Genomic DNA, 24,441 nt, shown 5'->3' with positions numbered 1-24,441 from the left:
ATGGGTATTTGAAAATGTAAATGCCTATTTTTAAAATTCAATGGGTGATGATTTTTAGGCAATTTTTGACACATTTATTCCCAATTCTTTACCTCCTATTCTAAGAAACTAAGTGGTATTAAGACTATCTGCATAATGAAAACCACATTATAATACAGAGAATCACGCAGCAGGATTTGTCTAAATGTAGAAATTTTCAGTAACAGCCATCTGGCAAGTAGCAATATTGAAAGTGTATGGGGGATGTGCTATTTACATCATCTGTGTATCAGATGATCTACAATCTTAAAAAAAAAAAACAGGGCTTTTTATTAGTTGAAAGAAAACATAGTTTTGTCATTTGCAGACTGAGTTCTGAATTTTTTCTTAATTCAAAGTTGCAAATTCAATCTGATAGGAAGAAAAAAAACAAGAAAATGCACTCCATCTGAGTTTAATAGGCATGGTATTGTTTGAATTTTCCACCTTACCAAAGCTATGTACATACTCAAGCATCATATGACTGTATAATACACAGATGTTTAACTGGCCTATGCATAGAGATTAAACTTTATCTAAAAACAGATAAAAATTAGAAAATGAATTTGGCACTTGAGACTTCTATTATTGGTACTTTATTACTGTAATGGGAACAATTCAGCCAACCACTTTTCTCCTCTCTCCCACTAGAGTCCCCCTCCTCTGCTTCCTTTTGTCCTCATCCACCTGATCTTTTCCTTCCTTCATCTCTATATAAGTCTTAAGCCTGCCAGTGACACTTAAACCTAATGAGGCTTCTGATCTCTATTAATGAGAATAAAAATAGATCTTACATAACCTTGAAGATGTAATGAATTTCAAAACTCATCTTATATGCAAGTTTAATAAGGCTATTAGTAGCAAATTCTTAGAAAGCTTTTCACTAATGCTCTCTGCTCCCTTTTGCATATGTGCAACCAGCTCAAGCTGGCTTGAGTTCTCAGTGTACCTGGTTTGTACCACTCTTGAACTCAAGTTAAGTAGAAGTTAGCTAGAGATTCCATTATAGATTACTCCAGGGGCAAAGTTCAGTCACCTCTGCTTACAAATGACAAGCAGTTAAGGGGTTTATAGTGAGGAGGCTCCATCTGGATGTAATGAATTCTGTGGGAGCCTCCTCCAACCTAAATCTTGACCTCCCTTCAAAACTTAGCTCAAATAGCACCTCTACCATGGAGCCCACTCTGTCCTTTCCCACTCATCTTGATCCCCACTGCTTCAGAACTTTGACAAGGTACTGCCATTACTCTTTTAGTCCTTAATTATATTCCATCTTATATTGTTATTTAACATGTCATGCTTGGGACTTAAAGGTAGATTTAAGCTCCTTAAAAGAGGGACCAATGTCTTAGACATTTCTGTATCCTTCCCTAGCACAAGCAGTGACTGAATATGGTCAACTGTGGAAAGCACGAATTAGGCACCAAAAGAATAAAATACATTTGGTTCTGGAAAGTGCTTATCCTCTTCCCCTAAACTGCTTTCATTTCTCCCACCTGCTCATATTACTTCTCGTTTTTACTCCCTCCAACTCTTGCTAGTTGTTAGGTCCTAAAGCAATCTGTAAATAAAACTTACTGTCCAAATTTCAGGAGTTGAGGAATGTCAAAACATCACTTATTATGGCTTCCAACTAAAGGCCGAGATGGGAGAGGTACAACATATGAAGGTATGTATATTTAATGCATAGGACAGGATCCAACCAGAGGAGGAGCTTAAGAGTATCTTCCAATGCCTCAAGAGTTCTTCCAACAAATAGGCCCAGATCATGTTACTGCAGATCTGCTTTTGTCTTTTAGCCCCTCTGATTTAGACAAACAACTGTGTTTGGCTACTTTCTTTTCTCTTTAAAACCACTACATATTGATTTTACTGCTGCATCTATTTCCCTTTTATGTGGTTATTTATTTTACCTACTGTAATATTTTTTTCCTACTGTAATATTTTATCTATCCCTTTATTATTTGAAATGAAGACTAGCAAGTGAGTTAAGGAGATACTTCTAAAGGGATATCTTAAGCCAAAAAGGCAGGGGGTGCTGGTTAGCAGGCTTTGGTTTTCATTTAAGCTCCTTGTTTGGCATCAAGGATAGGATCTTTATCTAACACAATTTTTCCCATTGCCTCTAAAATCAGCTTACCAGGAAAAGCTTGACAATGCCCCATCCATCCTCAAACATTCATTGTTCCTGGAAATTAAGCTAAGCAGAAAACTGCTAATAAGCACATACTCTGTGGTTGCAACAAACAACCCAGGATGTCTGAAGAAACATACCACTCTTACCCAAAATTGTAAAATAAATTTAAAAAACAAACAAGTGAATAAATGAGAGTAAACCAAAATTTTTAGTGTTCAATAAATATACTATTCATATTGTTCAACTCTCTCAAGTAGTTTATACTATGGAGAAAGAAGAAAATACATTCTTATCAAGGAATAATCCTTTGAATTTCATTTTAAAGAAAAATCCAGTGTCCCTGAATTTTCCCATTAAACTCCTGGACAGAGACACAATAGAGGGGCCATAATGAAATTATTATACCAGGCCTATTATACAAGACACTGTAAATTTCATGGTATAATCCTAGCTACTATTTTCTAGCAAGTATTATTTAATTTTTATTCATGGGTTATCTTTTATCTGAAATCAAACTTTACAGAGGAAGGGTCAAAAACTCTACTTCTATTTTCAATCATCTGTAGAAAGAAAGAAAATGAGAGAGGCCTAGGGATTACACATTCAATATAGGAAACCAAGTGAAAAGTGAGAGAACTGACTTGTCAGATAGCAAACTGGAGGAGTTGAAAGGCTATGACTCCACTGTGTCTTCAAAATGGCTTAGTAGCTTAAGTGTCCACCTTTGGCTCAGGTCATAATTCCAGGGTCCAGAGATCAAGCCTCACGTTGAGCTCCCTGCTTAGCATGGAGGCTGCTGCTTCTTCTCCCTCTGCTATCCCCCCCGACTATACTCTCTGGCTCTATCTCTGTGACAAATAAATAAATAAAACTCTTTAAAAAAAAAAAAAGAAAAGAAAGAAAGGGTAAGTAGAGGACAATCCCATTGCAATAAAATGGTCTAAGAAAATGATTTAAGTTATGAGAAAGTTTAAGTTATTGTAAGACTGACTTCCAGGCTAGCCAATGCCATCTACTATACTTTATTCATTCAACCATTCATTTATTCAACAAAAATATATAAGCACCTTAATATATGAGGTAACCTACTATGGACTGAAAATACAGTGATGAATATGACACATTCACCAAACTCCAGGAAAAGGTGGAAAAAAGAAAAAAGACTTAATGATCTTTATGGGAAAATGGTAACTTGTGTGTAGTGTCAATCTTCCAGTGAAATCTAAACAATTTTTGGTATCTCCGATACCACTTTCTCATTAACTCAAATAAAAACATAAAAGATACTTAATCTTCAACAGGTACCTTTTATTTTTTTTTAAGTTTTATCCATTCATTTGGGAGAGAGAGAGAGAGAGAGAGAGAGAGAGAGAGAATGCACATATGCATGCATGAGCAAGGGTGGGGTGAAGGGTAGTGAGGGACAAATGGAGAGAAGCAGATTCCTGACTGAGCATAGAGCATCAGACGGGGCTTAGGGCTCCATCTCATGACCCTGAGATCACGACCTGAGCCAAAGTGAAGAGTTGGACAACCAGCTGAGCCACCCATGTGCCCCAGTACCTTTTCTTTACTGGAGAATTGAGGGAAATAATTACTCTCGGGGTCATGCTAGTGCCAACCCTGCACTTGCACAAACCTGAGAGTGAGTGCCTCCTTAAATTTTGTGCTCCAACTGCCTCACCCACCCCCCCCTAATCCTGGTCCTGCTCTCTATCTCTATATCCACTGTTACAGAATGTAGGGAGCTATTTTTTAAAAACCTTAGAAGCATCATGCCAATAGGCCACGGGATTTTTTATAAGATGCTAAGAAGAAATCTGATACAAATTGGCTTGAAGACAGACCAAGGCTTTTAAGACCCAATTGTAGATGACCGTCTACTAGATGGAGATGACACTTCTGGGAACTCTTCTGACTTGCAGTTAATAACCACTTCCACTCACACACTCCCAGTACACTGATGTATTTTTCCTTCCAATTGTTTGATGAGGGAATTACAGACTATGCAAGAGAATGTCTAAATTTATGGAAAAATAAAATAACATGTATTTAAGAATATTATGGTAACTCTATTTGAGGCTTTTCCTAAGCTACCTTCTTTTAAACAATAGGGACCCAAACATAATCCCTGTGTTTCTAGTGCATATGAATAAATGTGTCTACACAGAAATATCCAAATACACTCAGCAATCAGCAAATAAAAGTTTATGTTTGCCTACCTCCTCCGGCAAAGAGTACAGCAATAAATGGGCAGACATCCCAGCATGATCATGCTGATCATACCAAACCCAAACATCCGGAACATCTGTGTGGGCTCTGTTGGTTTAATTATATCCTGTTACTTTTATGACTTAAGCAAGAGAAGCAAATCTGAGCTCTTTCATAAAGTCCTTATAAAAAACTATCAGTGAATAAAGCAAAATAAGGAGGTAGTCTTATATGACAGGTAAATATTTTCGCTACTCTATCAGTAGTAAAAGTTTATGAAATGTTCTTGAAATACAACTAAATACTACACTTGAAATACATGCCTCCCAAAGGAAGCCTTAACAAAATGATGCTACTGTTTTTGTTGAGACTATTATGACTCATACTATATATTTCTTCCTATGGCCTAAGTGTGTTTTTTTCCTTGGCCGTATGTTATACATCCTCGAGCACTCAAAGAGTGAATTAATCTATGAATAGTTAACTTGTTAAAGGAATGGCTTCTTAAATGTTTACTTCCAAATTACAAAACATTAAATCAGAAATCAAGAATCCGCAGGTGAATAAGCATATTTTATTCTTTTTAACATTTTTGTTTGTTTAAGATTTTAATTAATTTATTTTAGTGGCAAGGGGAGCAGGAGAGGGACAAGCAGACTCCATGCTGACTGCAGAGCCCACTATGGGGCTTGATCTCATGACCCTGAGGTCATGACCTGAGCCGAAACCCAGAGGTGGATGTTCAACCAACTGAGCCACCTAGGTGCCTCAAGCATATTTTATTCTCATATTCATTTGGAAATGCATTCTATATGATTGGGGAATTATAATCACACTTTAATTTTTTCCTCTACAAAGACCAAATGTCTTCACATATAATATAAAGGCTAAACTGATGAATGAATTATAAACACCATGTGACAGTGTTGAAATTATAATACTATATTCATGATTGGATTTCAGTTTCCATTATTATTGCTAGATGTTCAATAAAGAGCTATAATTTGAATAAGGACTACATTAACCTAAAACATTGTTTTGTATGCATCCTTTTTATAGAATTTGTTGGTGTTTAATCATATCTAATATGTCCATGATGGGACCAATTGGTAATACGTCCCCACTATCCAAATGCAGGCACAAAAACAGATGGCCTAGTTCTTAAAACTTTGTAGAGAAAAAAAAATCTTAAGAACCTGATTCAAAAACAATAGAACAAAGAGAAGCTAATAAACAAACCTTAACAAGGAACATTCGAGTCTACTGTTACATACTGAGAGGTTGAAGACAAGATAAATGGGAAGAATTTGGGCAGCCCGGGTAGCTCAGAGGTTTAGCGCTGCCTTCAGCCCAGGGCCTGATCCTGGGGACCTGGGATCGAGTCCCACGTCAGGCTTCCTGCATGGAGCCTGCTTCTCCCTCTGCCTGTGTCTCTGCCTCTCTGTGTGTGTGTGCGTGTGTGTGTGTGTCTCATGAATGAATAAATAAATAAAATCTTAAAAAAAACTTTTTTAAAAAATGGGAAGAATTCTCCTCAAGTAGGAAGAGAAGGTAAGAAGAGAAAAATAAGTTAAGGCATGCCTGACTGGTATCTTCTCCAGACACTGAGGGTTACATCTCGAGTCTGGAATCTTTGGAATAAGAAAGAGAGTGACTAAAGCAAAAGAAAAGGTGAAACTAATTTTGAACTGCCAAAGTCACATCTAAGGACTAAGCAGAAACTATTCATGGATAGAGGCCTGACCACCTCTGGACTTTTAGACAGTTTTGCTCTAGGGCTGGGAGCACACTTTTAAGTGTTAAGCTGGGAGATCCAAAAATTTTTTTTAAAAGATTTTACTTATTTATTCATGAGAGGCACAGAGAGAGAGAGAGGTAGAGACATAGGCAGAGGGGGAAGCAGGCTTTCTGCTGGGAGCCTCATATAGGTCTTGATCCTGGGACCCCAGGATCACGACCTGAGTCAAACACTCAACCACTGAGCCACCCAGGAGTCCCTGGGAGATCCAAATTTAAAATTATGCCATTGTGACCTATTTATTTGATTTTTAAAAATAGAAATATAATAAACGTAAGAGGATGAACTTACTATCCTTTAATGGGACGAAGCAGCTGAAGTTACTAGTCTCGGAGGATGAATAACAGCATTTGTATTCCAAACATTCACTCTTGTTATAATCTCGCTGTTCATTGCAAGCCTTCAGCACCTCATTCTCCTTTGGAATGCAAGCTTTTAGAAACAAAATCCAAGAAAAAGAATTCAGTATGGTTAATAAGCACTTTCCTTAATTAAATGATGACTGCAAAACAAAAAAGATAAACAATCAAACTGGTACAGACTAGATGATATATACAAATAGTGATGAATGCTGAAAAAATAAGAGTTAAGCTAAAAACTACCACAAAGTTATTTAACATCACACTTTCAATTCTAGATGAACTGCAGAAAAATATAAATTGTTAAGAGGTCATTGGCAAGGTAGTTTTAAAAGGACTATGGATCATAAGCTGAGTAGTAGTGATGCAAATCTAACACAGAAGGAGCTAAATAACAATACCAAACGTCCTTAAAACTAACACCTTGTTAAAATATCATATATATCCTCTCACTCAATTTTACTAAGCTACAGAAACTCACTGAATATGTCAACTAAAAGGAATGTAAGTAAAATTCACAGGTTACTGCTAGAGCGTAAGGTTAAGTGGATACTATCGGTATTGATCTACTTCCTGTGAACACTTACCATATTGGCACTACAGTATTTTTTAAGTCTCTCCCTTTTGGCCTTAAGTTATGACTCTCTAATTTTCAGTAGGCAAAAACTTATGGCATGAATACCAAAGTTCATGCAACTGTAATAAATTCATATATATCTGAATCTATAAGACTTGCAAGCTCAAATAGCTGTTGCTTAAAAAAAATCCTGCTTTATAAGAGAAACAAATGACAACCAAAAAGATACCAAAGTTTTATTCAAAAAGAAAACTTCCACATTATGGCTTAAAGCCAGCATAGATTTAGTTCAATCTCCAATACCATCAACAACTACAGACTTAGAAAAGTTAATAACTGATGTTTTATGATCACCCCAAAGAATTTTAACATCAGCAAAGAACAGTGTCATGGTTACAGGCACACTTTTCTCTCTTGGTATATTTTATTATAGCCTCCTTTTTAAAGATTGGCAATTCCTGAAACTAAGGTAAAATAATAGCTACTATTCACTAGGCACATATTTGCTCCAGGTTCCTCGCTTTACACATATTATTTCTAATTTTCACAAAAAACTCTCTAAGTCATACAATCCCCATTCTAGAAATAAAGAAATGAAGATCAAAGTAACCTGTGCAAGGCCACAAATTTAATGCATTACCAGTTGGCCTGGATATTCATTTCCAAAACATTTTAGACATGTGACACTTTGGTCTACTTTGTTGTTATATACACTTGGGCAATCTATTCTTCAATTCTGCCAGGCCCACAGTGACTTTCCTCCCCAGGTTGGATACTCATCTGGAATACCATTTTCAGTTCTAGGCACCACACACTCAGAAAAGGGTGACTATAGTCAGGCCTAGTCAGAAATGGTATGGACTTACTGCGTGTTGAATTCTTCACTATTGGCATTGCTCAAAGACCACCTTCCAGGAATGGAAATCATAGAAGAGATTTTAAATCACAGAAGAGACTGGACTGGGTGATCTCTAAGATCTCACCTAATGCTGAGCTTCTGTTATTTTAAACTGAAATTGCATCTGATGGACTTTATGCCAGATACCAAAATTAACTTTCAGACTTAAATTACTGAGACACCTGCATTCTAAAGAATAAAAAGGGTAGAATACTTTTTATCAGGTTTAAGTATATAATTTTGTCCAAAGAGAGGAGGATTGTGTAACCTCTCAAGATTCCCTGCCAGTCTGTCTCAAGGTTATCACTTTAATGCACAAGAGATAAATCTTTCATGAACAGCCTGATGACAAAACGGCAGGCTTTTGTGTGTGTGTGTGTGTGTGTGTGTGTGTGTGTGTGTGTGTGTATGCGCGCGCGCGCGCGCGCACGCTTTAAGCGGGAAGAATGTTCCTTTTCAATTATACAGGGGAGGAAAAAATTGGTTAAAAGTATTTCACATTTTATGAACTTATAGCTATTCTTTTCAAAGAGATAGCATATACATTTTATAAATATTTAATCACTGTTTCTGAAAGATTTGAATCAACCTGGGTCCAATGTTTCTCTTAAAATGGAATAGTCTGATTTTGTTGGGCATCTCATACAATTGATTTTGACTCAACTTACTGCAACCAGGATGAAGGAATATTTTGGAAATGCAGATATTCTTATTTAGACTATTTTTAAAGGCGGCTGCAGTATTTATATAATGTTATCAGAGACAATTATGGAACAGTTTGTTATCTTCATAAGCTCTAAAGCTTAAATCATCATTTGTTGTCATTTATGACCAATTTTGGCAATCACTAAACCATTTTTTTTTTTAGTTTCACAACATACTACCCCCTCAAATTTCTTTCTTGTTTTTAAAAGATTTTGTTATTTTTAAAAAAGATTTATTTTTTTTAGAGAGAGTGTGTGCATGAGCAGGGGTGGGGGGGAGGGAGAGAAGCAGACTCCTTGCTGAGTGTGGAGCCCCACAAGAGGCTTGATCTCAAGACCCTGAGATCTTGACCTGAGCTGAAATCAAGAGGCAGACACTTACCCCACTGAGCCACCTAGGCACCTCTATTTTTTTTTTATAGTAAATTCTATCGTCTAACATGAGGCTCAAATTTACAACCCCAAAATCAAGAGTCACATGTTCTGCCAACTGAGCCAGCCAGGAAACCCTTCAAATTTCTCTTTCTTCACTCAACTTGACCATGGCAGTTTTTAAAATTTATTTAAGGGCCTCATTTGTTTTGCTATTCTCATTTAGAGTGGGTATTATGCCTGTTTTATACTTGATGAAACCAGTATAGAGAAATGTGAAGAGATTTATGCAAGATCATAGAAGAATTAAGTGGTAGAGTCTGAAACTAAACAGTGAATATAATTCTGTGCTTATATATGTACATCAAATTTTGTTAGAATAAATTTTAATGATTTTTAATAAAAGTTTCATCTTTGTAATTCACATGTCAATTTATTTGAAGCTTCTCCTTGAAAGGGCACCACATGCTGTAGAAAATGAAACATGTTTATTTGTGGTTAATAATTCTCAGGGGTCATCATGTGCTTGATAAACACATTATATCCAGAATCACAAAAAGATGATGTGACTTGAAACCTGAACTTTTTATCATTAAAACAGATGGCAAAACATCTGGTATATTCCGTAATATTAGAGCCACAAAATTCTCTGGTTAATGCTAAAGAAGACATTGATTTCACAGTACTGGGTGAGTGACTAAATTTCAAACAATGCCACTAAGGTAAATTGTGAAAGGTTTAGATATTTGTGAAGGAAAAGCATTTCTATAAAGAATAACAAACATTTATGGATTGTCTTAAGTCATCCTCACAATTCTTCGTGGTAAATATTTTCATTTTAAAGATGAGGACACTGAAGTTCAGAGATGCTATCCTGCCTAAGGCAAAGGGCAGAGTTAGGATTAAAACTCAGGTCTGGGGATGCCTGGGTGGCTCAGTGGTTGAGCATGTCTGCCTTCAGCTCAGGGCCTGATCCCAGGGTCCTGGGATTGAGTTCCGCATCAGGCTCCCTGCATGGACCCTGCTTCTCCCTCTGCCTATATCTCTGCCTCTCTTTCTGTGGCTCTCATGAATAAATAAATAAAATCTTTTGAAAAAAGAAACTCAGGTCTGTCTCACCCCCGTGCCAATGGACCACACTGCCTCCTAAACATTTAACTACTCATTTCAAAACGAGGACATTGAGAGGAAAAAAAAAATCAAAGAACTTACTTGTTGGAAGGAAAAAATTCAACAGAGTTTCCCATGCAGAAATTTTTTCCAGAGACTGTCCATCAGCATCTTCATTGCTCCACAGAATATATTCACTTGGAGACACAAAACTCAAGAACCCTTAAGAAAAAGTGAAATTATTAATCCCAACATACAAAGCATTGATCACTTTCTATGACCTTTTAATAGTAATTACCCTTTGCTTAATTTGATTATGAAAAGTCTAAGAGCTAACAGATATTATACTTAAATCTCATAATAGCTTAGGTACTATTATTAATAATCAGAATGTGATTCTGTTGTGAAACTGTAAAACTATTAATTTTTTTAAAATTTGTGATTAAAAAATAATTTTAAAATGCATAAGCCATAGGCTAACACATCTCGTGCTGTAAACTGAATTATAATACTGAACTTGCCCCCAACAAACAGCATTAACACTCAGAGGCCCAATCAATTAACTACTTGGAAACAGTATGTATCCGAACTAAATTAGATTCCATCACAGAAACTCTTGGCATATATTGATGGTATCTTTATTTACAGACAAAAATCAAGGCCTTAGACATTGTAAAACTCTCCTTATCCTTCTTCCTTAATATTTCAAACAAACTGCTTTTAGTTTTATTTGCATCATTTCCTTTTATATCAGAGGAAAGTATATCCATTTTTGTCTCTGTAGCATGGATTTGTCTATATCATTCAATATTTTTCAACACTATCCTTAATAATTTCACAGTACTTAGGGCACCTGGGTGGCTCAACGGTTGAGCATCTGCTTTTGACTCAGGTCATGATCCTGGGGTCCTGGGATTGAGTCCCACATCAAGCTCCTCGCAAGGAGCCTCCTTCTCCCTCTGCTATGTGTCTGCCCCTCTGTCTCTCATGAATAAATAAATAAAATCTTTTTTAAAAATCCCACAGCATTCCATTATATGGCTCTAATACAACTGAGTTAACCATTCCCACATAGAAAGACATTTCAGTTATTCACAAGATGCTGATATTATGAAAAATACTGCATAGAACTCATAGATACAAAACAACGACGACAACTCATAGACAGAAGAGACTGGTGGTTGCCAGAGGGAGGCGGTGGAGGTAGGTGAAATGGGTTAAAAACATCGAAACATACAAACTTCTAGCTACAAAATAAATAAGTCCTGGGGATGTAATGCATACTATGGTGAGTATAGTTAAGAACACCATATTGCATATTTAAAGTTGCTAAGTGAGTAGATCTTAAAAGTTTTCATCAGGGCAGCCTGGGTAGCTCAGCGGTTTAGCGCCACCTTCAGCTCAAGGCGCGATCTTGGAGTCCCAGGATTGAGTCCCACATCGGGCTCCCTGCATGGAGCCTGCTTCTCCCTCTGCCTGTGCCTCTGCCTCTCTCTCTGCTTCTCATGAATAAATAAATAAAATCTTTAAAAAAAAAGTTTTCATCACAAGAAAAAAAATTCTGTAACTACGTATGACAGATGTTAACTAGAGTTATTGTGATCTTTTTGAAATATATACAAATATCTAATCATTATGTTGTATACCTGAAACTAACAATGTTATATATCAATTATACCTCAATAAAAAAAAAAAGAAGATAAGAAATAAACAACACTGTAATGATTACCACTGGAACTCTGTATTTGCAAATAGCTATGAAAAATTCCTTAAGATAAATAATTAAGGGATGGCTCTTGATTTTGGTCACACTACCCTCTAGGAAGGCTGCTCAAAGGTACACTTCTACCAGTAGTGCAGGCAAATACCAGTTATTTTGCACCCCAGACTTCTCTGTTGTTGTTTGCCAGCTTGATGGCCAAAATAATGGTATTTCTTTTGTTTTACTTTGCACCTTTAGTCATCAGAGAGCTTACATCTTTCATACATTTGTTGTATAATAGAGAACTTAAGCTTTAGTCTACCACATGTGTTACAAATATTTTTCAAGATAGTCAGCTACCTTTATATTTTTTATGATGTTTTGGGAAGTTCAAAATTTTAGGTGTTTTATGTAATCAAATAGATCAATCTCTTCTGTTACTATTTCTGCCTTTTGGGTCATGTTTAGAAAGACATTCTAAATTCCAATATTTCCTTCTAACACTTTTATAGCTTCAGTTTGGAAATGTAAGTCATTCATCCACTTGGAATATATTTTGAAGTAGGGATGCTTTTTTTTTTCAGTTGTCCAAATACATTACATCCACCCTTTCCTAATTATGATCTCACCATCATATTCTAAGTCATTAAACAATTATAAATCTGATTCTTGACTTTCTACTCTGTTCCATGAATCTATCTGTTCACGCACCAATACCACCAATAAATGTTATAATTTATCTTACACTGTTATATGTTTTAATAACTGATCTGGCAATCCTTTCATTAGTCTTCATTACCAAACTTTTATTCTTAACTCTGAAGAACATTTTTAGATGAAGCTTAGAATCATTTTGTCAAGTCAAAAAAATCTAGCAATGTTTTTATTGTAATTATGTTCACTTACTTAATATTCATTAAAAAGCATTTATTATATGTCTCATGTGCTAGGCATGAATTCAGTTATATGTCAACTCATTTGGAGAGAAGTGATAACTGTACAAAATCTTCTCACCCAATAATAGGTTTGCTTTCTCCACTCATTCAACTCTCTTTTCTCTCTGAGTAAGGTTTATAGTTACATTCATATAGGTCCCATACCTTTCTTACTATGTTTACTCCCTTATATCATATATACTTTGCTATGCAAATATGATCTGTATCATCACATTTTCTTACTGATTTACTATTGGTATGTAAGAAGGCTATTGATTTTGGTATATATATATATATATATATATATATATATATATATTTAAATTTTTATTTTATTGATTCTTGAGAGACACAAAGAGCAAGGCAGAGAGAGAAGCAGGCTTCCATCCCAGGACCCCAGGATCATGACCTAAGCCAAAGGCAGACACTCAACCACTGAGCTACCCAGGTGGCCCTGGTTCATGTATATTCTGATTTACTACCTTATTTGACTCATTAGCTCTCCACTCTTCTTCACTTTCATTCCAGATCTATACAATCATATTATCACTAAATATAGATGGTGTTGTCTCCTTTCTTTCTAATACTAACAGCTCATTCTTTTTTGTCTCACTGTATTGCTAGAACTTCTGAAACTATGGTGAAAAAGAGCTATGATAATGGGCATACTACAGTCAATCCTGACTTTAATGGGAATGCACTAGTGTTTCAGCATTAAGTATAACTTTGACTTCTGGCTTAGGGCAGACATTTTTTATTAAACTAAGGATGCATTTCTCTAGTCCTGATTTATTACAGATTTTCTGTTGTTATTTTGTGTTACTTTTAAATCAAGAACAGAACTGGGATTTTATCAAATGCTCTTATTTACTGCCACAATCATACTTCCCTCTGCCTATTAACTGTTGAATATTAATATATTTCCCAATATTAAAATATTCTTACATTCTTGAAATAAAGCCCATAGTGCTAACACTGTACGTAGGATTTGTGGATCAACATTTCTAAGTGTGCCTGCAATTCCTTTTGTGCTATCTCTCTGTATGTTTTGGTGTGGGGTTTATATTTGCTTCATAAAATAATCTGGGAAGCTTCCCATCCTTTTTTCTATACTGAAACAATTTAAACAGAACAAGAAATGCATGATCCATTAAAAGTTTGGGAAAAGTCACCATAAATAGTCTGACTGTATTTTGTAGAGAGAATAGTTCCTGAACAGCATTTCACTTCTTCATGTTTTTCTAGGAAATCAGCCACTTACAAAATAATTATTACAATGGAATCATAATAATATCCACTTATAATTTTTAAATCTCCTTTACATCAATGAAAATAACCCTTCTCATTTTAATGAGACCAATTTCCATACACATACACTTGAGTGTGTATTTTCAACCTGTAGAGTACTTTCTTATGATATGAAATGCATTACATGAATATGAACTTTATTATAAATGCTAAATCAAGCTACAGGGTATTATTCAAATGCTCAATATCTTTATTTTTTCTGTCAAGGACTAACAGATATGTATTAGAGTCTCCCACAGTGACTGTGGTTTTTGTCCATTTCTACTTGAATTTCTAAAACCATTTGTTGTATGTATTTTAACACTATGCATAAACATTCATTCATTAAAGTTTTATCTTCACTGTATATTACATATCTTGACAATATTTAAAATAACCCATTTTGTTCTATTTGTTTTTCCTAACTCCTACTCATATATGTATTTAATGACTACTATATTTTAGGTTCTGGGAATACAACAAATCAAATAAGAACCCTGCCTTCCTGGAGCTTACAGTATTGTGGAGCAAACAGAAAAAAAATAAGTAAACTAAGAAGTTAAATAATTACCAATTGTAATGAGCTCTGTGAAGAAAGGGGATACCAATACAGTACAAGGTAAGGGACCTACTTTAACTAGAGGATGGCCTATCTGAGATGATATTTAAGTTTCAAAAAAGGATTAGAAGCAGCTGGGCACACCAAGGGCTTAGAAGAGTGCTTCCAGCACTGGGTACAAAAAAATGAGATTAATATTGCCAGGCACACTTCAATAGAGTAGAGGGCTCACTGTTGTACACCATACAGAAAAGAAATCAATTATAAGTGGCTTTGACAGGACCAGAAACTGCCGTTTGTTCACTTGGTGCTCCTCTTCCCCAACTGACTGTCCTTGTTGGTGCATCATATGAAGGAAGCATTGGCTGGCAGTATAGCACAATGTGGCTTAAGTTTTCCACTCTAGGTTAACTTCTATAGTAGGTTGTACTTTCTGGTGTCCCTCTAGGACAGAGATCGATCCCCAACTCAAAGTACCCTAGTCTCCAGGCCCTACCAGATAGGCTTGGCCTAAGCCTGAGGTCAAACACAGGTTGCTGCAACTTTCCTTAGTAGTGTCTGGCCTGGCCTCCTGTCTATCTTTCAGAAAACCCTCCAAAATTCTGGCATATTGATGGCATATGGCACCCTTCTTCGTTCTTTTGGTTTTCAACCATTACAGATCTTTTGGTCATTTCAATGGACATTTGAAATAGAGGAGACAATTAAACATTTTACTCAGATAGGCACCATTGGTGACAGCCTGAAACAAAATTCTCCAGCATGTTTTAAGGTGCACTCTACCACTGGTTTCTTTCTTCCCTATATTGAAAGATAATTATTTACAAATTATCTTGAGCAGTACTTCCCAAAGTGTGGCATGAGTACCAAAAGTATTACATGAGTTAATTTTAGGAGGAACACAGTTGAATATCTACGTATGTAGTTATTTTTTGCTATTTATGTATTTACTTTAAAAGCACAGAAAGAAATATATGGTTGTTTCTCTCTTCCTCTCTTTTTCATTTATATATATATATGTGTGTGTATATATACACACACATATGTATATACACACACACACACACACACACACACAACAGATTGATAGGTAGATAGATCAATCTAGCATATCAAAACTACCATGACACCCAACAAGGTTGACATAACTCACCATATGGCAAGCCTTTATAAAACTCTCCTTAACATCTCTGTTCTTTCATCCCTGGGAGCAATTCAACTGTCCTTTCCTCTCTCCAAAATCTCCCATCAGCCCTCACCCAAGTCTTCTCAGATCTTCCTCTTCACTCTAGTAGACTCCAGACTCTTTACCCTCCTTCACTGCTTTTCATAGGCAGAATAATTCCATCCTCTCTACCTCTAATTTGCATCTGTACACTCATTAACATGCTCAGCAAACAAAAGATTAGGAGCCAGCTTCCTTAAATGGCAGCAAGAAATGGTAAAGGACCAATTATGTTTCCCCATCACAAAGAATTTCATTTTTTAATTTCCCTGTTATAAAAAAAGACTGAAAAAAAAAATAAAAATAAAAAAAGACTGAAAATCTAACTACATTTCAGAAAAAAAAAAAACAACAGACTCAAAGCTGCAGGCTTCACGGGTATGAGACCTGCACAATCTACAGAGTCTGGCTCTTAGAAGGACCCTACTCATGGTTCTGTTATCATCTTGAAATGTATAATAAATTTTGAACAAAGGACCCTGAATTTTCTTTATATGAATTATGCTGTCAGCCCTACTCTGCAGGGAGGTCTCTCAGATGAGGAACTGAATTAAAGAGTGAGGAGACAGAATGGGAACAGTGGCTCATGTTTTCACGTTGGAGAAGATTCTGCTGGGGCTTTGGTAAGTTGAGGGTCTATCTATGCTGCAGTCTTTCTGGGCTTTGGCCTCAAATAGACCTGAATTTGCATTCTGGCTCTGCCACAGACTAGTCGGAGAACTTCAAGTCAGTAAACTTCTCTTTGCCTCACTTTATTCATCTGCAAAATGGGGATAATATTTATTTTGAAGGATTGTAAGGATTAAATGAAGTACAATGTAGAACGAGTAAATATTTTGGCATATGTCTTTCATTGTTTATTTTTATTGCTTAGAACTGTAAATGTAATAACATTACTTTGTTTTCAGGATATTTATTTTTATAAATAATTCTCTTGATAGCAAATATGATCAGTTTTCCACATACAGTTGTGCTACAGCTTTCTTTTAAAATAAATATACTTATGTAAAAAAATAGGCAGTTTAACAAAATATGAAAAACTGGTAACAGTAAGATAACCAAGAGCCAGGCAGGTGTTATACAAATGACTGAGTCAGGAGAAACACTCATCTAGTGAAATCTCAATTTTTAGACAAGGTAACTGCAACCTAAAGAGGTAAAGTGACTCATCAAAGGTCACACAGCAAGTCAGTGGCAGAATCGAAATAACTTGGGTCTCCTAACTCCTAATTCAGAGCTTCTCTAACCATATCACACACAAAAATGGTTAAGGCAAGAGCAAGCTTGATGCCTAATGAGGTACACAGCAGGTAGCCAGACCATATGCACCGTCTCATTCATTTCCCAAGGATAGGAGATAAGTGAAGTATTCTAATATAATAATAGAGAAACTAGTCACATGGTTTTGTCCATAGAGCTTTTAAAGCATTCCGAAAATATTACCTATTATTCAATCTTTATTTTATTTTTTAAATCTCCCTGAAAAAATGTGCAATGAGGACTGATTCAATAGGTTACAGAGAATCGGTGGAATAGGTGGGATCAAACTCCCAGTCCTCAATCGGCTAGTCTCCTCATTCTGTATGCCTCTAGTCTACATATCTTCTACATAAACAGAACCTGAAAAGCAAAGTGTCTTGGGAGCCCAAATGAAAATACAAAACTAGAGATATCCCAGATCTACCTCAAGTCCCTCAACCTCAAATTCCATTGGTGGCATTAAATCTAAGAGAACTCAGAAAAAAAAAAAAGAGAGAGAGAGAACTCAGAAGGGTCTGTCTAGTAAGCAGAAGGGGAATTTAGCTCTAAGACCACATGCCTTGCTTTCACCATAATACTCCAGGCCATGGCCAAATTATTTAAATCTTCAGTGTGTATTAGTTTCCTAGGGTTATTGAAACAAAGCACCATAAATTGGGTGACTTAAACAACAGAAACTTATTGTCTCACAGTTCTGGAGGCTAGAAGTCCAAAATCAAGATGTCAACAGGATTGGTTCCTTCTGAGGGCTGAGAAAAAAAAGCCTCTTTCCTTGGCTTATAGACAGCTGTCTTCTCCCTATTCTATTAATTTTGTCTTTCCTTTATGAATGTCTAATTCTGTGTCCCAATTTCCCCTTTTTATAAGGAGACCAATCATACTGGATTAGGGTTCACTTCATTTTAACTTAATTACTTCTATAGAGACCTTTACTCCAAATAGGTCACATTCTGAGGTCCTTTGGTTTAAAATTCCAACTTTTTCTGTGGAAGGGATACAATTTAACCCATAACACAGCGCATTTAGTTAAATTAATTAAGTTAAATCATTTAAAATGCAAAATGGTACTTAATCCATCCAGTGTCATATCACCTCCTGGGAATCTGGGAAATCTGACAATATAAAGAATGAATCATGGATTATTTTAGGAGAAAACATGTTAAGCCTATATTGGAAAAAGTCCCCATGGAAATAAAGAAATCACACTGAATAACAGTATTCTTTTTTTGTAAGAGTTCTACCCAAAATAGAAATAGAAAATGAAGAAATCATGGACTAAGAAAAAATGATGTACAATTTATAGTTTTGTTTTTAACTTACTTTTTCAGAGAATGAAAAAGCTCTCAGTTTGTAAGGCTTTCAAATGTATTTGTAACTAACATTTACAAATACAGTAAAAGTAATTCAGAAATACTCTGGTATTTTAGATGAATAGTAAGAAAAATAAATACGAATAATTTGAAGTAATATGATTTGCAAGCAATCATTTTAAAAGTATCTTGAGATATTTGTGAAAGAACAAAAATCCTATTTTCCCAGCTTATATAAAATAGCTGGAAAAGAATGCATAGCATGTACTTTATTCAGTTTTAAATTTCACCCCTCACCAAAAGTCATAAACCCACAAAGTTACAACATAGTATATACAGGTCTATATTCCATTTACTCACAATGCATCTCCCCATGTTTTGCCCCCTTCTTTGGCTGTGGGAGAACCTTGGTTGAGGGCATGGATGGCCCTGGAGCAGGCAGGGAAAGAGAAGTCATTGAGATTAGAGGTGGATGGTGGAAGGGCTGAGCTTGAGGCTAGAGTTTGAGGGAGGGAGAAAGACTATGGGAAAGCCAAGGCCTTTATACAGATGAGGAGATAGGATACCATTGAGAGGGAGTTGGAAGGGAGGGTGGGCCATGGGAGGTAAGGTAGAGAAGGTGCTTCTAAAAAGGCCAACTTGGAGCTAAAAAGTGAAGGCTGTGGGGAAAAGAAAAGTACTTGAGTGAGGGGGCAAGACATATTTGGAGAAGAAAGTTGGGAAGACTTTGAGGAAAGTGAGGCAGCAAGACCACTGAGTAGAAGAAGGAAAAGTCGACTATGGGGAAGAAGAGTGTGCCTTTGAGTGGTGGAGCGGAAAGCTGTGAGTGGGAAGGAGGGCTTTTGGAGGGCTGAAAGAGGCATCTAAGAGGACAGTGAGTGAAGAAGGCCTGGAGAAGGGTAAATAAGGAGCTAAGACAAGGATTTTGACTGAGGCAAGGAAGGGCTTTGTGAAAGTAAGTTAGAGAGAAGACAGCGTGAGGTGAATGAAGGCATTTTCAAAGGAAGAATGAGTGAAGGGAGTTCAGGGCTTTGTGAGATAAAGAAGAAAGGCTTTTGAGTGAGGGAAGAGGATGCCTATAACGTGAGCAAAGGAAAGTCATTGTGGGGAGGTGAAAAGTGAAAGGACCTTGACTAAAAGTTAAGAACTTTGGAGCAATGATGAGAGAGGGAATACATCTGTGAAGGGAGGTGACAGAGAGAAGGCCTCTGTAAGTACAGAAGAGCACTCCTTTAAGAAAGGAGGTGAAAGGGATCCCTGGGTGGCGCAGTGGTTTGGCGCCTGCCTTTGGCCCAGGGCGCGATCCTGGAGACCCGGGATCGAATCCCATGTCGGGCTCCCGGTGCATGGAGCCTGCTTCTCCCTCTGCCTGTGTCTCTGCCTCTCTCTCTCTCTGTGTGTGACTATCATAAATAAATAAAAATTTAAAAAAAAGAAAGGAGGTGAAAGTTTAGTATTATGTGAGGAGAGGGAAGTTCCCACTTTGTGAGAGGGCTTGAGGAAACGAGGCCTTTGAGGCAGAAGGTGAAAGAGGGAAGTCAATTGTGAAAGTAGAGGAGGCAGGGAAGGCAAACCATAAAAGAAGGAAAGGCCTTGGTGTGGGGGAAGTGAGCAAGGAAAGGTCTCTGTGAAGGGAGGTGATGGAGAAAGGAATTTGAGAGGTGAGGTAAGGGGGATTAGTAAGATGAGGTTAGAGGTAGAAGAACTTTAAGAGAGGGGAAATGGAGGCTAGTACTTTGATTTTTGCATGTTGACCTTGTACCCTGCAACTCTGCAGAATCTGCAAGATCAACATGCAAATATCAATTGTTTTTCTATACACCAGCAATGAACAATCGAAAAAGGAAATCAACAAAATAGTTCCATTTACAATAGCATTCAAAAGAACAAAATATCTAGGAATAAAATTTAACCAAGGAGGTTAAAGACTTGTACCCTGAAAACTACAAAGCACTGCTAAAATAAATTAAGAGAGACATAAATAGATGGAAAGACATCTCATATCCATGGACTGAAAGACTTAATACTGTTAAGATGGCAAGATGCCCAAACTGATCTACAGATTCATTGCAATTTCTATCAAAACTTTAGTGGCTTTTTTGCATAAATGGAAAAGCTGATTCTCAAATGTATATGGAATTACAAAGGATCTTGAATGCTCAAAACCTAATGAATAAAGAACAAAACCGGAGAACTCACATGTCCCAATTATTCAACTTGCTATAAAGTTACAGTAATCAAAAAAAGGATGGTACTGGCATAGGGATAGATACACAGATCAGCAGAACAGAACTTAGGAGTCCAGAAATAAACCCATACATCTATGGCCAACTAATTTTCAACAAGGATGCCAAGACCTTTCAATGGGGAACAAATGGTCTCTTCAACAAATGGTGCTGAGACAACTGGATATCCACATGTAGAATGAAGTAGGATCCCTAACACACACCATATACAAAAATCAATTCAGATGAGCACTGGGTGTTATTCTGTATGTTGGCAAATTGAACACCAATAAAAAATAAATTTATTATTTAAAAAAATCAATTCAGGGGATCCCTGGGTGGTGCAGCGGTTTAGCGCCTGCCTTTGGCCCAGGGCGCGATCCTGGGGACCCGGGATCGAGTCCCACGTCGGGCTCCTGGTGCATGGAGCCTGCTTCTCCCTCTGCCTGTGTCTCTGCCTTTCTCTCTGTCTGTGTCTCTCCCATGAATAAGTAAATAAAAATCTTTAAAACAAAAAAAAAAAAACAAAAATGCATCAACAACCTAAATAGAAAAGCTAAAACCAAAAATTTTGTTAAAAAATTAAAAAAACTTAAAAAATAAAATAAAACCAAAAAATACTTTAGAGAAATCATAGGAATAAATCTTTCTAACTTTGGATTTGGCAATGGATTCTTAGATAGGACACCAAAAGCACAAGTGACAAAATAAAAAAATTCAAAAACCAGATACATTGCATTTCCTCAAATTAAAAACTCTTTTTTAAAAGACTTTATTTATTCATGAGAGACACAGAGAGAGGCAGAGACGTAGGCAGAGGGAGAAGCAGGCCCTGTGCAGGGAGCCCGATGTGGGACTCGATCCTGGGTCTCCAGTATCAGTCTCTGGGCTGAAGGCAGCCCTAAACCGCTGAGCCACCCGGGATACCTCAAATTAAAAACTTTTGTGCATGAAAAAAAAACATTATCAAGAAAGTAAAAAAGACAACCTACAGAATGGGAGACAATATGTACAAATAATACATTCAAAACACATGAATAACTGTTACAACTCAATAACAAAACCACATTACAATCCAGTTAAAAAATGGTCAAAGAACTTGAACAGCCATTTCTCTAAAGAAGACATACAACCGCCCAAAAAGCACATGAAAAGATACTCAGTATCAGTAGTCTTTATAGAAACACTAATGAAATGCACTATAAGGTACCGCTTCTATCCATTAGGATGGTGATGATCAAAAAGGGGGTGGTGGGATCCCTGGGTGGCGCAGCGGTTTGGCGCCTGCCTTTGGCCCAGGGTGCGATCCCGGAGACCCCGGATCGAGTCCCACGTCGGGCTCCCGGTGCATGGAGCCTGCTTTTCCCTCTGCCTGTGTCTCTGCCTCTCTCTCTCTCTCTCTCTGTCTCTCTGTGTGTGACTATCATAAATAAATAAAAAATTTAAAAAAAGGGGTGGTAACAAATGTTGGTGAAATTGGGACCCTCCCACATTGTTAGTGGGAATGTAAAATGGTTCGATTACTTTGTGAAGCAATTTGGGGCTTCGTCAAAAAATTCAACATGGGATTCCCCTATGACCCAGCAGTCCGACTCCTAAGTATACGCCCAAGCGAATTCACATCACATTGACACAAAAACTTGTACATGAATATTCACAGCAATATTATTCATAGTAGCCAACACCTGGCAATAACCCAAATGCCCATCAGACAGATGATAAATGGATAAACAAAACGCGGTATATTCATGCAACAGAATAATATTCAGCCATTAAGATGAAGCGAAGTAGCAGAGGCATAAATCGCGAAAGCATTATGCTAAGTAAACTGAGCTGGACACAAAAGAAAAAATATTCTATGTTAAGTCTATACGAAATGTCCAGGGAGGGTAAATCCACAGAGACCGAAAGCAAAGCGGTGGCTGCCAGGGGCCGGGAGATGAGGAGCAACCGCTCTACGAACGAACGCGGGCTTCAGGTCGGGGCGACGAGCACATTTTGGAACTGGGCAGCGTGGGGCTCGGCAACGCTGGAATCTACTAAACAGCCTCACTTGCTCGCCGCCAAGTCCGTTTCACGGGAGGCGAAGGTCACCGCTACTTTTCGAACAAAAAGCGGGGGGGGGGGGGTGAGGGCGGTTAGAATCTCATGCGGGGAAGTCGGGGAGGGAAGGGCTTTCTGAGGGGCTCTCAGGGGCAACGAGGCAGGTAGAAGTCAAAGGGCAGGAGAGCCGGCGCGAGCGCGTGGCTGCCAGGGGCCCGCCACCCTCACTCACCGGTGTTCAGGTAGTAACAGAACAGCACGAAGACCCAGATGCCGAGCAACAGGAGCGCGAAGCGCTTGTGGGCCCACATCCTTCCCAGAGAGTGGCGAGTCTCGGCCTGGAGGCCACACAGAGACGCCTGCCAGCCAGGCTGAGGCGTGGCAGCCATGACGGCCTGGCGGCCCGGGAGGCTACCTCCGGGATGCGACCCAGTCGCCGGATCCTCCGCAACGCACCCCGCCTCAGAGCTGAGCCTGGAGCGCGCTCCCCGCAGCACCCTGGACTTGGACCGGGTCCTCCCCCGCATCGACTTCCCCTCGGAAGGCATGGCTAGAGGTCGCCGCCTCGCTGAGGTGAGACCTCGAATGTCGCTGACTCACGCCCCACAATCCCCCGGGACAGTGACGCTGACGTGGCCCACTTTGCACGTGGCACGTGCCAGCCGTCGCCCCCAGGCCCCGCCCCTTTTTAACGACTGTCCGCGTTTGCGCGCCACTCGCCCCCCCCCCCCCCCCCCCCCCCCCCCCCCCCGCCGCAGCCTGGCCCTCCTGCTGCTTGTGAAACCTGCTGTCGGCGAACGTATGCGGCCTGAGGCCTGCCCGCTGTGGCGGGACTGCTCGTCCCCGAGCCGCCCAGTGCCTCGCGAGAATTCCGACTCCGGCCTTGCTGCCTCGTCCCCGCTCGCTTTCGGCCCCTGCGTCCCGCTCTGCGCTCTGCGGTCACTACCGTTAGTCCCTGCGGTGGCCGCTACCCCCTGGGGCTGCTTAGATGTTAACTCTAGGTCACTAAAATGAAACGGAATCCAGAAGCCATTTTGGCAGTCACACTAGCCACGTACGCAGCGCTCGATCGCCGTGAGGGACCCTGCGGGTTTGGGCCGACTCCGGCCCGGCAGGCAGCTGGAGCGGGCGGCGCTGGACGTGCGCAGTGACTGTAGCCAATCCAGTCCTCGGAGCTTCTAAGCGGACCGAAATGATACCTGCCTGCAGAGATTTGAAGGTTTGGGTACAAACAGATGAAACAGGACAACGTGACAGCAAAGAACGTGCGAGGAACACTAAAGAGTATCTCTAAGAGCACTTAGATTTTATTCCCATCGTTTGCCACTAAAGAATCGGAGGGGGGGGCCCTAAGTGCCTCCCTCCTGGGGCCTTAGCACTGCAATGTCTAAACAGAGAGTCAGCATCGTCTCTAAGCCCCCTTTTTGACTCTCGAATCGGACTCTCGGGCAAAATCCCAGTAGCTTGCACGGTTTGGACAGGCCTGCGAGAGGAGCGAGTGCTTGATGCTGGCTTAACTGTAGCCTGCCTCATTTCAATTTTCAAGGGATGTGAAAACTGGCCCTCTCCACTGCGTTTCCATCCCTATTCTTGCAATATCTTACTCTGGATTTCCAAATGGTTTTCTGCTGATTTTATGCTATTGTTCCTGTTGTTCTTTCCACTGTTAATAGTCATTCCTCAGGGGGAAGGAGGGAGGGAAGTTTCTATG

General features: G+C 38.6%; 1 protein-coding gene across 1 annotated transcript; it reads right to left on the bottom strand.

The window, feature by feature from the left end:
* Positions 1-4,373: 4,373 nt before the first annotated feature.
* FMR1NB (FMR1 neighbor) lies at positions 4,374-23,041 on the bottom strand. Its single transcript, XM_041740509.1, has 4 exons — positions 22,963-23,041; positions 10,287-10,406; positions 6,456-6,596; positions 4,374-4,474 (listed from the first exon to the last, which is right to left on the bottom strand). Exons 1-4 carry the CDS (start codon positions 23,039-23,041, stop codon positions 4,374-4,376), a joined length of 441 nt encoding a protein of 146 aa, XP_041596443.1.
* Between the last annotated feature and the right edge of the window lie 1,400 nt (positions 23,042-24,441).

This window comes from Vulpes lagopus, chromosome X, assembly GCF_018345385.1.
Source record: "Vulpes lagopus strain Blue_001 chromosome X, ASM1834538v1, whole genome shotgun sequence".
Lineage (NCBI taxonomy): Eukaryota > Metazoa > Chordata > Mammalia > Carnivora > Canidae > Vulpes > Vulpes lagopus.
Note: the sequence above shows the minus strand (reverse complement) of the source record. Positions and strands in the feature narration are given on the sequence as shown.